At 44.5% G+C, this 13206-nt stretch overlaps 1 protein-coding gene across 2 annotated transcripts in view; it reads left to right on the top strand.

Moving 5' to 3' along the window:
* The window catches only part of SMG6 (SMG6 nonsense mediated mRNA decay factor), a 1283123-nt gene extending 1270501 nt beyond the window's left edge, over window positions 1-12622 (top strand). For both annotated transcript variants that reach the window (XM_086955188.1, XM_086955187.1), the window contains exon 19: window positions 6954-12622. In XM_086955188.1, the coding sequence (XP_086811314.1) occupies window positions 6954-7084 (131 nt within the window). In that variant the 3' untranslated portion in view covers window positions 7085-12622. The remainder of the gene's footprint in view (window positions 1-6953) is intronic.
* Window positions 12623-13206: the final 584 nt, after the last annotated feature.

A 13206-nucleotide genomic window follows, 5' to 3' on the forward strand; every position in this document is an offset into this window, starting at 1 on the left:
CTTCGTGTAGGTTGGCTCTGGCGGTGGCGGGGTTGTTGGTGAGGGAGAGGATCAGCTGGGTGTCGTCGGCGTAGGAGATGATGTTGAGGTTGTGCTGGCGTGCGATGGCTGCGAGGGGGCTCATGTAGACGTTGAAGAGGGTTGGGCTGAGCGAGGAGCCTTGAGGAACGCCACAGATGACTTCGGTGGCTCCTGATCTGAACGGGGGGAGGCGGACTCTCTGTGTCCTTCCGGCGAGGAAGGAGATGATCCACTCCAGTGCCTTCTCCTGGATTCTGACGTCGCTGAGGCGCTGCACTAGGGTACGGTGGCGGACAGTGTTGAAGGCCGCGGAGAGGTCCAGGAGGATTAGGGCCGCTGTTTCTCCGTTGTCGAGCAGGGCTCGGATGTCATCGGTTGCTGCGATCAGGGCGGTCTCGGTGCTGTGGTTGGCCCGGAAGCCAGATTGCGAGAGGTCGAGGGATCCGTTCGTCTCGAGGAAGTCGGCCAGCTGTTTGTTGACGGTCTTCTCGATGAATTTTGCAGGAAACAGGAGCAGCGAGATGGGGCGGTAGTTCTTGAGGTCGGTAGGGTTGGCTGATGGCTTCTTTAGTAGAGCGCTGAGTTCGGCGTGCTTCCAGCTCTCCGGGATGGTGGCGGTGTCGAAGGAGGTGTTGATGATGTCCCGCAGGTGGGGTGCGATGACAGCGTCGGCCTTGTTGAAGACGTGGTGAGGGCAGGGGTCGGTCGGAGATCAGGAGTGGATGGAGTTCATCGTGCGGACGGTGTCTTCGGTGCTGATCGGGGTCTAGGCGTGGAGGGTGGTGGTGGGGGGCGGTGGTTCGGTCGTGGCATGTGTCGGTTGAGTGCTGAAGCTGTTGTGTATTTCCGCGATCTTGTTGTGGAAGTAGGAGGCGAGGGAGTTGCAGAGGTCTTGCGAAGGGGTGATGTCGTTGTTTCCGGCGTTGGGGTTGGAGAGCTCTTTAACGATGTTGAAGAGTTCCTTGCTGTTGTGGGCGTTGTTGTCCAGTCGGTCCTTGAATGCAGTTTTTTGGTGGCGTGGATCAGTTGGTGGTGTTTCCGGGTGGCGAGCTTGAGGGCAGTCATGTTGTCCGGTTTTGGGTCTCTGGGCCAGGCTTTCTCGAGGGCTCTGCAGTTTTCCTTGGAGCTCTTGAGTTTGTCGGTAAACCATGGGGCTTTCTTGCTGCCAGGTCTGCTGGGCGGGGTCTTCAGAGGGGCGAGGTCGTCTGCGCAGTCGCTGATCCACTTCGTGAGGTTGGTGGCCGCTTGGCTGGGGTTCGACGCGCTGGTGGGTAGGTTCTTGCTCAGGGAAGTCGCGTGCTGGTCGGCTGTGATCTTGTTCCAGCTTCTGCGTGCAACCTGTTGCTGGTGGTGGTGGATCATGGTCCTTCTGAAGCTGAAGTGGACGCAGCTGTCGTCCGTCCAGTGGAGTCCGGTGGCGTGGCTGAAGGCGATGTCCTTGCTGGATGAGAAGACGGGGTCGAGTGTGTGTCCGGCGTAGTGGGTGGGGGTGGTCACCAGTTGCTTGAGTCCGAGGTTAGCGAGGTTGTCCAGCAGGGTGGTGGTGTTGCGGTTGTTGTTGTTCTCCAGGTTGAAGTGGAGGTCCCCGAGGAGGATGTAGTCAGCGGAGGGGAGGGCGTGCGGGCTGACGAAGTCGGCGATGTCCTCGCTGAATTGTGTGCGTGGTCCCGGGGGTCTGTAGATGAAGGGTGCCTCTGAGGGTCGTCTTGGGGTTGATGTGGATCTGGAAGTGCAGGTGCTCGGCGGGTGCGAGGGTGTCGTCGGTGTTGGTCATGATGCGGATGGTGTTCCTGTGGATGATGGCAATGCCTCCTCCAGTCTGGTTGATGCGGTCCCTCCGGATGATCTTGTAGCCGTCTGGAATGGCGATGGCGATGTCGGGCGCTGAGGAGGCGTTCATCCAGGTTTCCGTGAGGAAGGCGACGTCTGAGGCTGTGGTGTCGAGCAGGTTCGTGTGCTCGACGGCGTGTCTGTGGACGGAGCGGGTGTTGAGTAGGATGCACTTCAGGTGGCTGCTGCTGTTGTTCGCCTTGGTCGGTGCTGGTGAAGTGCAGGTCCGACCAGGTTCCTGCGTTTAGCTCTAGGGCTTAAAAAGGAGGCCATGGCCAGTTTGGGCGTTGCACTGCGATTGTCGAGTCCATTCCATCCTGAGGGAAATTCGGTTGTGGAGATAACAAAACGTGACATAAAGCAATCCATAACAGCTAGGGTATTAGGTTTGGGTGATGGGAGGGTCAAACATCTAATAAATGTCCAACGTAGTCTTAATAACCTGCCAAGAAATTCTCTGGCTGGAATCACTCCATATGAAATCCTTTTTGGTACTAGAATGTTGGTTGAAGACCTCGATCGTCACACTTCAGTGGTGGAACAAAAACCCTTTGATATCAAAGATCGTTTGGCTGTTTTACAGGACTTAAATGATACAAGAAGAAGTCTAAGCAATACGAGCGAAAAGCCAGCGACCACTGAAGAAAAACCACCTGTCCCAGCAAGACCTGTCTGGATTCCAAAAATTGGGGATCTGGTCAGGGAGAAAATAGCGGACAAGAAGGAATGTGGGCCTTCTTACAGAAAACCAGTACCTGTACTAGCAATCCACGGATCAAGAAAAGTACTACTGCCACCCCTTGCTGGAAAAAAGGAGAACCGGTCTGTGTCAATTGACTTGGTAAAACCACACCATGTGGCCAATAATAAGTAGTAGGCCCAGTGGACTCCGAAGATGTAGCCGACGACCAAATCTTGCTACTGTCCAAAAGGTTCAAACAGAAAGACTGATCACCTTTGATAAACCTGCAGTGAGAAAAGGACTATGCAATAAAACCATGGAACTTGTGCATCTTGAAACCCAAGTAACAGTTCGTCAAGAAACTCCTGTCTAAAATGATGTCGCTTCTGACTATACAAATATATCAAGGGAACAAGCAACTCCAGCAATTTTCAAAGAATCCGGATGCAATACCAACAATTGACAGATTTGCCTCTGGCTATTTTATCAACTTCGATAACTTTTCTGAGGATCCCAGTGAACCTGAAACTACGCCAGCTAACAAATCTTTCAAGGAAAAAGTAAAGAAACTTGGTCAAGAGCTTACAAATACATATCTGGTTTCACCATTAGTTGAACTTTGGATTGTGTTAGGTGTACTTTATCTCCTGCTATGGCTCATTCTTGTGTTAAGTTTGGGAAAGCTGATAGATGGAAAATACATTAAAATGGACACAGCAAGAAAGAACATCAACTTGCTTCTGAAGCCACACAAATCATCTCATCGTCAACGTGACCTGTCATCAGTGAACATCACAGCGGTCCTACTACCTGGGGGAATACAACTGAATATGACATTTATGGCCCTGTTGAGCTGCTGAAGATTCCACACCAATTTAAAGTTTCCTTGAGTGATTTTGTTTCACCCAGGATGTTTTCTGATGATTGGCCACAGCGGTGATAGATTCAATTTGCAGGCAGCTTTCCAATGGTAGCTACATTATGTTAAATGATCACAGCTGTTGTGGAATGATGCCAGGAATAAGCTATCTCGTTACTGTGTCAGCGAGGGTCACTTGCTGTATGCAAGTATTGTTTCCTAAAACCAAGACGGACGGGAAGTTGCCACTATGGCCTTCACTGATCATCTCTTCTATACGAATTGATACTTTAAGCAGAATGAAAGCCATTCTTTTGCAAAAAACTGTGCAACTGACCTCGTCCAGAGAGACGTATGATCTGCAAGTTGCAAGGTCCTCTGCAGAGATACATGCATTATTATCAACAAACTGCCCAATACATTTCGCAGAAATGTTAGGTCGTATCTTTAACATGTCTGATACCAGCGGTATTGCACATGTATTTAAGTCGATGTTTTCGGGACTGTTAGCACCCTTTGAAGCAGTCCTGGGCATTTTTCCTAACTTCGTCCACTCTGTGTTCGGCGGCCTGCCTCTCATTTTGGTACTCGTGCAGGAATCATATTTTTATTCCTCCTGCTCCATTATGGCAAATCCGGCCACCAGCGATACCCAAGTCAGCATGGAAAATGTGCTGCAGGCTATGAAGTACCGTGACAGAATAACACTGATCCTTGGCTTGGCTCATTTGAGAGATCTGAATAGCACATGGTTCCTGTCATTCAGACCAATCTGGCAAGATTGCATCTTACCTGTTCTACGATGCCTGCTTTGTGGAGAGGAATGCGTGTTAGATGTCTGTCTAACACTACAATCGGTTATGCCAACGGATGCTGCCGCATTACTGGGTCCGGTAACGGCTCATGTGTTGTGTTGCCCCCAACGGCTACCAATCCTGATGAAGGCATTCATTGAGATCTCACCGGCAAATCCAACTGGAGGTGAGATACGCGGATCAACAGGCACACAGGTACCATCTGATATGAACATTGCTAACGCGACAACCGACGCTGACGGCGATGCTTCACATATGTGCACAATTGACCTTCTTAATGAAGTAGTCGCACTTTCATCTACAGTGGTAGACGATTTCTTTGCCAGCCTTGATGAGTTAATGTTTTCTCCTGACACTGAGAATAACTTTTGAAATTAGCACACAGCGTTCTTTTGAACTCTGAAATTCGACCTTCAGTTTTTTCCAAACAAAAACTACCAAGTTTGAGACTCTATTTTTTCAACAGATTTATTTAACTTTTTCCAAAAAACAAAATGAACTTTGGCATATAGCATTTGCTTATAGTAGAACTATTCTTAGAGCACAAGAATTCCTTGAACACTTCCTAGAAACCTATATTAGCCTAATCCACCAACAAAAATTGTTTGTATATTCTGCTATGGGGTGGTCTCGACCTTTTTCTTCTGTAACTAAGAGCCATTTCATAATGTAATTTTCATGATTCATTTAGTTAGCATTACTAATATCATATCATATGCTTACGATGAAGTAATTTCCTTTAAATGTGTACTATACAAAATGCTCATTTTTTCATTTGCAACCATTTCCAAATGCATTTTATATGATTTTTTGGGGATTGTAAACACATGCTTTAGATTATATGTTTTAGTATTTACTCTTAGGTGAACATAATAGCGTGGAGTGGGTGTTGTGTATCATTTAGGACACTATTGTAAGTTTCCCAATTCATGCCCTTATATAGGTATAAATCACCATATCCTTATATAGGCATAGAAATCATAACCGTATTTAGGCATAGCTCATGCAGTCCAAATACGGCAGGGCTACTTCCACTAGTTCTGAAAATCCCCAACGATTTCTTGGAAAAACCAGCCTTCAGCAGTCAGGAACTTCCCATTGCTTGAGTATTGATTTATCCAAGAACTCATGGAGTTTTCAAAGAACTGAGACTCTTTGATGACGTTATTATGTCCAACTGTACATGAAAGTCGGCACCTTCAAGGTATAAATATGCCCACACTCGCCCAAGCAAACACACGGTGGTTTGGAGCAGTTCGACTATCTACTTGTCCGACGCGCCCTGCTACAGCAAGTGCCGTAGAAAGCCGACCCTCCAGCAGACGCACTGAGAGAGACGCTGTCTTTTCTCCTGCCGAGAAATCCAGCTCCAGTGTTTCCAAGCTACCCTTGCGGGTTGTTGGGAAATCGAGTCCTGAGACCAGCCTTCTCCATTCTAAACTAAGGTACGGAGCTGAGTAGACCCTTAGAGAAATCTTGAGCAGATTCTTGGCAAAAGAATACTACATTTATGCTACACCTCACTTCCTCCCTTGTACTAAGCTTAGGTTAGGTACACCGGGGTAGTCGTATTTTAGAAGCACCAGTTGAGTACTTTTAGCCGCTGTTATTTATGTATGTATTTATATATAGTTTAGGAACCATACAATGTTCTTACAGTATTATTTTATTCTATTATTTATACTGTACACATTATATTTTACAAACAGTTTTACTATTGTAGCAGTTCATTTCTTATGCTTGGGAAAGAAGACTGTTCAATAAAACCTTTTATTGAAAAACGCCCATCTTTCTACTTTCTCTGCACCTCTAGTGAAACAAAGCATGCACGATTGACTGAGTGAAATATCTATCTATTGTTTCCATGACTCTGAAGATACGTTTTATCTTGGGGAAACAAAGTTGTCATGTTTATGCGGTTGTCAGAGATAATCCCTTCTTGTGAATTCGAGAAAGTTTCTAGAGACATCTGAGCTAGCTGGCATACACAATTAAGTCTAGTATATTCGATAGAGACCTAGTTGACCTCAGTCCTACCTCTAATCTATAGGATATATTATTCCAATGCGCAGAGCCTATTGGGAATATAGGAACTACACTACACTACTTCTCAGTCCTTGCTGTTTCACCCCTCTCTTCCTAGTTTTAGACCCCTGTACTGTATCGTACCCATCTAACCATCAGATCCCATGCACAGCTGTGTATCTTCTGTTTTTTCACAGTTTTGTAGTCCTGTCACCCAACCCTTTGTTCTCGTGTTACTTAGCCTTCTGATTCTCCCACACCATTCTGCCATTCATACAACCTTGTGACTAGGTGCTTTTCCCTGGCACTCTCCCTTTGTTTAGACCTGGATTCCAGACATGTGGGTCTTTCTGTCAGCTGATCTCTGGTCAGGCCCGGTTTCTGCTGTGAAGGAAACCGGAACTTAAGAACAAGGAAAGGTGAGATTGGCAGTACTAGTACTCCGCAATCTTATTTCCTGTCCTCGTCAACCCTTACACAAGCTCTTTTCAGTGAATACATAACTAATGTAATTTTTCCCACATTGTAACATGCTCGTTTATGCTAAGATTCTCAAGCAAACCTTACATAATGGAGGAGTATACCTTCCATGGCAATAAAGCAATGAACTGGATGGATGTTTGTCTGAGAGAGGATGGGAGGGATTACATGGCTTGTATTTTATGTCATAAGCAAAGACTATCTTTTAAAGTCTTACATCTCCTATGCAACTTCTTTTTAGATGACCCCATCCGCCTGCAGAGAGAGGTAGTGCTGCTGACTGATGACCGAAATCTTCGTGTGAAGGCTCTGACTCGCCACGTCCCTGTTCGTGATATCCCTGCGTTTCTCAAGTGGGTCAAAGTGGGATGAGCCTTTGGAAGGGCGGGGACAGTGTCCTCGGCTGTGAAATTCCTGGTCTCAACAGCGGGCAAGAGGCCTTCAGAGGCCCCTTCGAGTAACATCAATCGCACAGTCAAATCCAACCTGCACCCCACTCAAGTCGTATCTCCCCCATACTCAATCCACCATGCCATAATAAACTTGAGCTGATGAAACCTTGAAGGCAGAATGGCAGTGCTGTGAGTGGGGCGGATGTCTGCTTGGGCGTCTTGGAAAGGTCAACTCTGTAGGATGGTTTGTGTCAAATGTTCACATTGATGAGCAACAGAGATATTTTGGAAGGTTGGTCATCTGGATCAATGTGGGTCTATACTGGGAGCTTTGCCACCTTCCTACTTGACCAATATGTGGCCATGAGGCTAGCGTAGCTGACCAACAGATGAACAACAGTGCTTATGGCTTGCTTCTTTGATGGCCATTGGCCATCGCGAGGCTTCCTACTGGTTTATGATGCATGTGTGTCATCTTTAGAAGAACATCCTTGTCCTAAAGACAAATCCATTATAAAAGAAGACTTGTCAGGCTTAAGTATGCTTGTATGAGCAATGCTTCCTCGTGGTGTCGCAGGAGTGGGTGAATCTTGCAGTTCTGGATGGGTCAAGATGGCCACAACTAAAGTCTCTCTCTCTGATTTCCGTCTAGTTCTCTCTTCTCAGTGATGCTTTCAATTGCAGTTCTGATTTCAGTCCCTTGTAGATAGATCTGTCTTCAATCCCTTGTAGGTTTAGATTTGACTTCATGCGGCTGAAAGATCGCTTGGAGGGTTTGTGTGCTTATAGTTGCTGCTCATTGCTCCAAAGTACATCCATCTAACTGAAATCTCTCATTCAGATGTTTTTTATGCTGAGTTATTGGTCAGGCTCAATCGATAGTAAAAAACCTTTCTGTAATTTTGTACTGACTATCAAATAGGAAATGACTCAAAATAGAAATTTAGTTAGACAATTAAAATGGGAAAGCTGGGCCGCCTTGTTGGTACACTACATTTTACAGAAAGTGTCGTCTGATAGTGATTGTATTGTTTACTTTAATCAGTCTGGTGTTTAGCAGCTCCTACGCCACTCTCTCCCGACACTGCTATGCATGCCACCTGAACAATTTTCTCGATCCCAATATGCTTTCTATCAGCCTTGCCACCTACCATAGCACAGGCAATGCCAACCAACATCTACTCACCCTTTGCTACCCTTTTCACTAATACTGGAGATCTACTTGCATACATTATGATTATAAATGTCTTTCCAGTAGCTTCTTGGAAATGTCATTCTACCATGTAAAGAATTCTTTAAACTAATTGTAAAATGTTGTCAAATAATTATCGTATTATGGCACGAACCACCACTACCACACACAAGGTTCTGTATTTTGCACAAGTGGACACACTCAACAGTCCATTTCACATTATTGACATTGATGCACTCCCAAGGCCAAAATCTCTTGAAGGCACCTTTTCTTTAAAATGTAGAGGTTTTCTTCCTATTTTTCTGGTTGTGTTGTCTTATGCAGGGACTTTCTTTGACTGTCCTGGAGTGGAAGCTTTTTATAGAAAGTGCATACATTGCCATGTTGTGGATGCTAGAGTGCTCCCCATCCTGGATTCAGCTAGAGGCCATTGTTCAAAGAGAGGGCTTCACTTAAGGACTGTGTGCTGGGACGTAGATATGCCACTTTGGTCTGAAACAAGGCTTTAGTTTGCTCATGAGCCATCTTTGTCACCCACAGATACTCAGTCTTTAAACAGGGCTTCATCACTATGGTTCCGTGTAGTGTCCAAAACAAGGCATTATGCAGATAAAGAAGTGACGAAAAATATGACAGCTTATAGATTTTTACCAGTCAAAGAGTCGTAGTCTCTTGTGGCGGATACTGTAGTCTTAGAGTGTTATTCCGGTAGCTTCCAAGAAGTTCTGCTTTCTGGCTTGACCCAGCTAAGACACCCCTGATTTTCACTTGTTGATTTGGCAATCGCGGTTATAAACAATGAGTATGCACCTCAAAAACTGCATATCTTTTTGAGACCTAAAATTATGTTAAGCAAGGGTAATCAGTAAAAGTCGCTGCATGCTTCAGATGAATAAGCATGACACACTAGCCCTTTTTAGGATTTACCGTATGTGGCCCTATTTTTCATTAGATCAGCAAAACGAGTGTAAAGGTAGTATAGTACAACAGCTTTCAAGAAGACTAAGGCCCCTTGTTCAAATTTAAGGATTTCAAACCGACATGGGGATAGCAAATTTTGTTCAATTTCAGTCTTGTGAAGAACAGTGAAGCCTGGTCCACAAAGGGGTGAAAAGTTTCCATTGTCCGATATAGAGTGGGGTTACATCGGGATGTGCATTGCCCTTTGTAGAGTAAGTCTGTAGTCCTTACAAGATGTCCATATTGAGAATATTACTGTGGTGTAAGATCGTCAATTTTTAGTTGTGAATAATAAACGGTAAATTCCAGTTTAGCCCCACGATTATGAAATCAAGATATTTTAAACATATAATTTCTTAGGACCTTTTATGTTGCTTGTTTTTAAAATGTGTATTTCAGTAAGAATTGAATCTTAGTGGAAGTCCCCCAGTTGTGCATGTGTCCAGGTCTGAAAGGGTAATCTGTTTCTCTCCCTCTTGCTGTGCAATGTTTGCATGCACCCTCTCAGGCATATTATTTATCTTGTAGCTATATGCTTTGAGTAAGGTATGCCGCTTTGTTAATTTACTTTTTTATATCGCGATCATAAGTTTCCCCCATTGCTACATTGTATTCACAGCCAGGCTTTTCTGCGCTAATCTTTCAAATTGTATTGCAAATCTTGATTTGATGTCTCTTCCTGTCAGCAAATAGTGATTTGCTGTTTCAGAACTCCAGTTATCTGCATTTTGATACTAACATTGACTCATACCATTGGCCCAATCTTATCTAGGACTGCGCCACCTGCCTTCTCTTACCTTGGACTATGTGTCTCACTTGCTTCTTAGTTTCCATTACTGGATAAATGATGTGGTACTAAGTTAAGCCCAACTCCTCAGTTACAGCTGTTCCTATGGAAATTGACACAGGTTTTCTTGAAAGCTGATGTATTAAACAGTCTTTGTATATTTTTTTGTATGTCTAATAGCTGGATATCGCAACTTAGGCAATTATATTATGGACCACCATGAAGGCAAACCACGCTTTGCCATGTTACTTTGCTTAAGATGGTAGTCCTGTTTATTGAATTTCCATCGGGAAATAATGTAAGATTGTCAGCACAGATCTTAAAATGTATTTGTGCCAAACTACTTTAAAAATAATTTCCTAGTTAGTCACACCTTTGTATTATTTTTTAAAGTTCTACTTTTAGTATTGTTTCGAGTTACAAGTTTACTGCACAGGCATCTTAGGCTTTTTTGGAGGCATCATAAAACGCTGAAGGAGAAGTAGAGGGAGAACCAGAGAGAGAGAGAAACTAGACTGGTAGTGGCAACCACAGTTTCAGATTTGGTAGTCAAATTCCAGCCTGTAACATGTATCATAGCGTCCTTCCAAGTAAGTGTGTGCACGCAAGACTGCTGGAAAAACTGCTTTTACAAATAAATGAAGAGTGCATGGAAGCGATGTGAGTGCTTGGCCACAGAAAGCACAATGTTGCCCATCTCCTGGGAACCTTTACTGGCAGATTACTAGACACCCCTGGCGTAAATTGGAGGTTGAATGTCCTTAATCCCAATTGTAGGAGGCAACAACATATGTCCTATCTCTGGCTTTCTGTGGCAGGCAACGATGGTCTCCAAGCTACTTTCAGCCATCACTTGACGACAAGGATTCCATGCTCAGAGTAAAGAGCACCATCGATGTGATGGTCTTAATTCACAATGAATGTGGCTATGGAAGCTAAAGACTGTGCCAGAAGTGGATAACAGCAGGGCTGAGTCAATAATGAGGAACACTTGAACGCCAAGTCGGGATTCTACAAGGTGCTTTTGAAGGGGCGAGCGTGAGTTTGATGGTCTTGACTAGTATTAAGTGCCCATGTTGACTGTACAGACTGTTCTTGGAAGGCAGTAGGGATGTGATGGTCTTGGCTCGTATTGAGCACCAATTAACAGTGTGCAAACTGTTCTAGTGGGGAAGACCCGCTTCTCTGGACTGGTTCTGAAACACAAGTAGCTGTATCGATTCAACAAGCTGTCCTTGAAGGAGACAGTATGTATGTTTCTGCCTTAACCAAATGCCCCTCTGAGCATTAAATAGTGTGTTCAGACTTGGGAACTACCATGGGAAACAGATGGACACATCCCTGGTAGGGCATTGCTTGCCAATGCCTGAGGAGATCCAGAAGCGCAGGAGCACAGTCCCCAAGGAATTTCTTCAGTAGCCCCTTTAAAGCCTGTATAATGTTGCAAAGCTTAGTTACAGCTGTAGAATACATGTCGAGCATTATCTTAGTTGTTTAGCCGAAATACATATATTTTTAAAATATCTTTTTACTTCTGGAAGCAGGAGGGGCTGCTCGGAGGACTGTAGTGTGTCTGCATATGGCGAGGGTTGGATCTGCAATAGATGTAATCTGTCCTGGAAGACAGTGGGGTGTTTGGGAGCAGCCAAAGTATCTTGTTTATGGGCTTTGAAGATTGTTACATGTGCTCTTGTATTTTTTTACGTTGTTTTTAACTCAGATTCAAGGCAGACAGAGCTGCATTGCTCCCTCACTGAGAATTCTTTCTCTTTTTTCATTGTGTTTGGACCCCGACCCCACTGTGTTCCTTTCCATCTCTCTGAATACAAGGCTCTCTCTCTCTGCCCATTTCTGTTTATCACGTTTAAATGCACCTCTCTTCCCACACCCTCAAAGTTGTATCCTCTTCTGTACTGATAGCGTTCTGCTCCACCGGACGGCATACTGTATCTCTGTTCCCCAAAGGTGTTCATACCTATCCAGTTGAGTCCACTTAGCTAATTATTTAGTGCATTGTGTACAAACACATTTCCCCATTTGAACAGTATGGTTAGAACCTCTCTTTGCAGATCCCATTCCCCCCCAGCACTTTTTCACCTTCACAGGTTTCTTTCCTTGAGTCCTCTTGGATTTTTTATTTCCTTACCCGTGGTCCTCTCGCACGATTCTCTGATCCTGATTTGTAATTGCTGGATCCCCACAGTACAGTTTCAATTCCCTACCCACTTTTCTTGCCCCATCCTTTACTCACCCATTATGCGAGTACCCTCATCTGTGCTCCTTCACAGCTCCTATCACATGCAGCTCTGAGAGAGAGAACAAGAGGGATAGCACACCCGTAGCCCCAAGGCTTTGTTGTCAGTCACAATCTCTGCTTCTTTGCCTCGTGTTTGTGTTTTTTCTTTCTTTACTTTCTGGTGTATTGCTCGTGTTTTGCTTAGACTTTAGATTATTTTGCTTCTGCCAAGTCTTTTGATATAGGGACCAGAAGTATCACCTTCACTAGGATTCCGAAGTAGCCTTCTTTTTGTTTTATGCTTTGTTGAAACAAATTTCTTAATAAAAATAAAATGATTTGAGCTGCATGTATTACTGGTATTTTGTCTTTGGTGCGGGTATTTGTGCTTGTAAGTATCATTGCTTCCTAAACTGACAGTGATAGTCAGTGCCTAAACTGGCAGTGCCTGAACTAATGTGATGCAACTTGGTGTACATATCGGAGATTTGTGGCTTTTCATGTGTTTTCTTCTAGAACATTTGAGAGTTTTCTAATCAACAACCCCAGGACCTTTCTCTGCTGACGGGAGGGCCTGGGTTAATTTCTTAGGGGGGCTGTAAGCTACTTTAGTGATCTTGTCAGTTTTCTATTCTCAAGAGTTGTTGGCATCAAGCTCCATCAAACTAGCCTACTTTTAATTCAAAGACACCAGAATCACCATGTGGTGGACTCTCATTGCAGCTTTGTTGTTTTGTTGCTCTAACATTCAATTTAGTGTCCATATTTTTAAACTGTAATTCTTCTCTGAAAATCAACTTGTGGAGCGTATAAACGTGCATATTATATATGCACAGAGAGAAGAGCCAATATACTTTACTTGAGTAATGAAGGGGGAAGCAGTGTCATCCATGGCAGCAGTTGCCAGCATTACTGTGTCACGTAAGT

The sequence above is a fragment of the Lissotriton vulgaris genome, chromosome 2_1 (genome assembly GCF_964263255.1).
Source record: "Lissotriton vulgaris chromosome 2_1, aLisVul1.2, whole genome shotgun sequence".
Lineage (NCBI taxonomy): Eukaryota > Metazoa > Chordata > Amphibia > Caudata > Salamandridae > Lissotriton > Lissotriton vulgaris.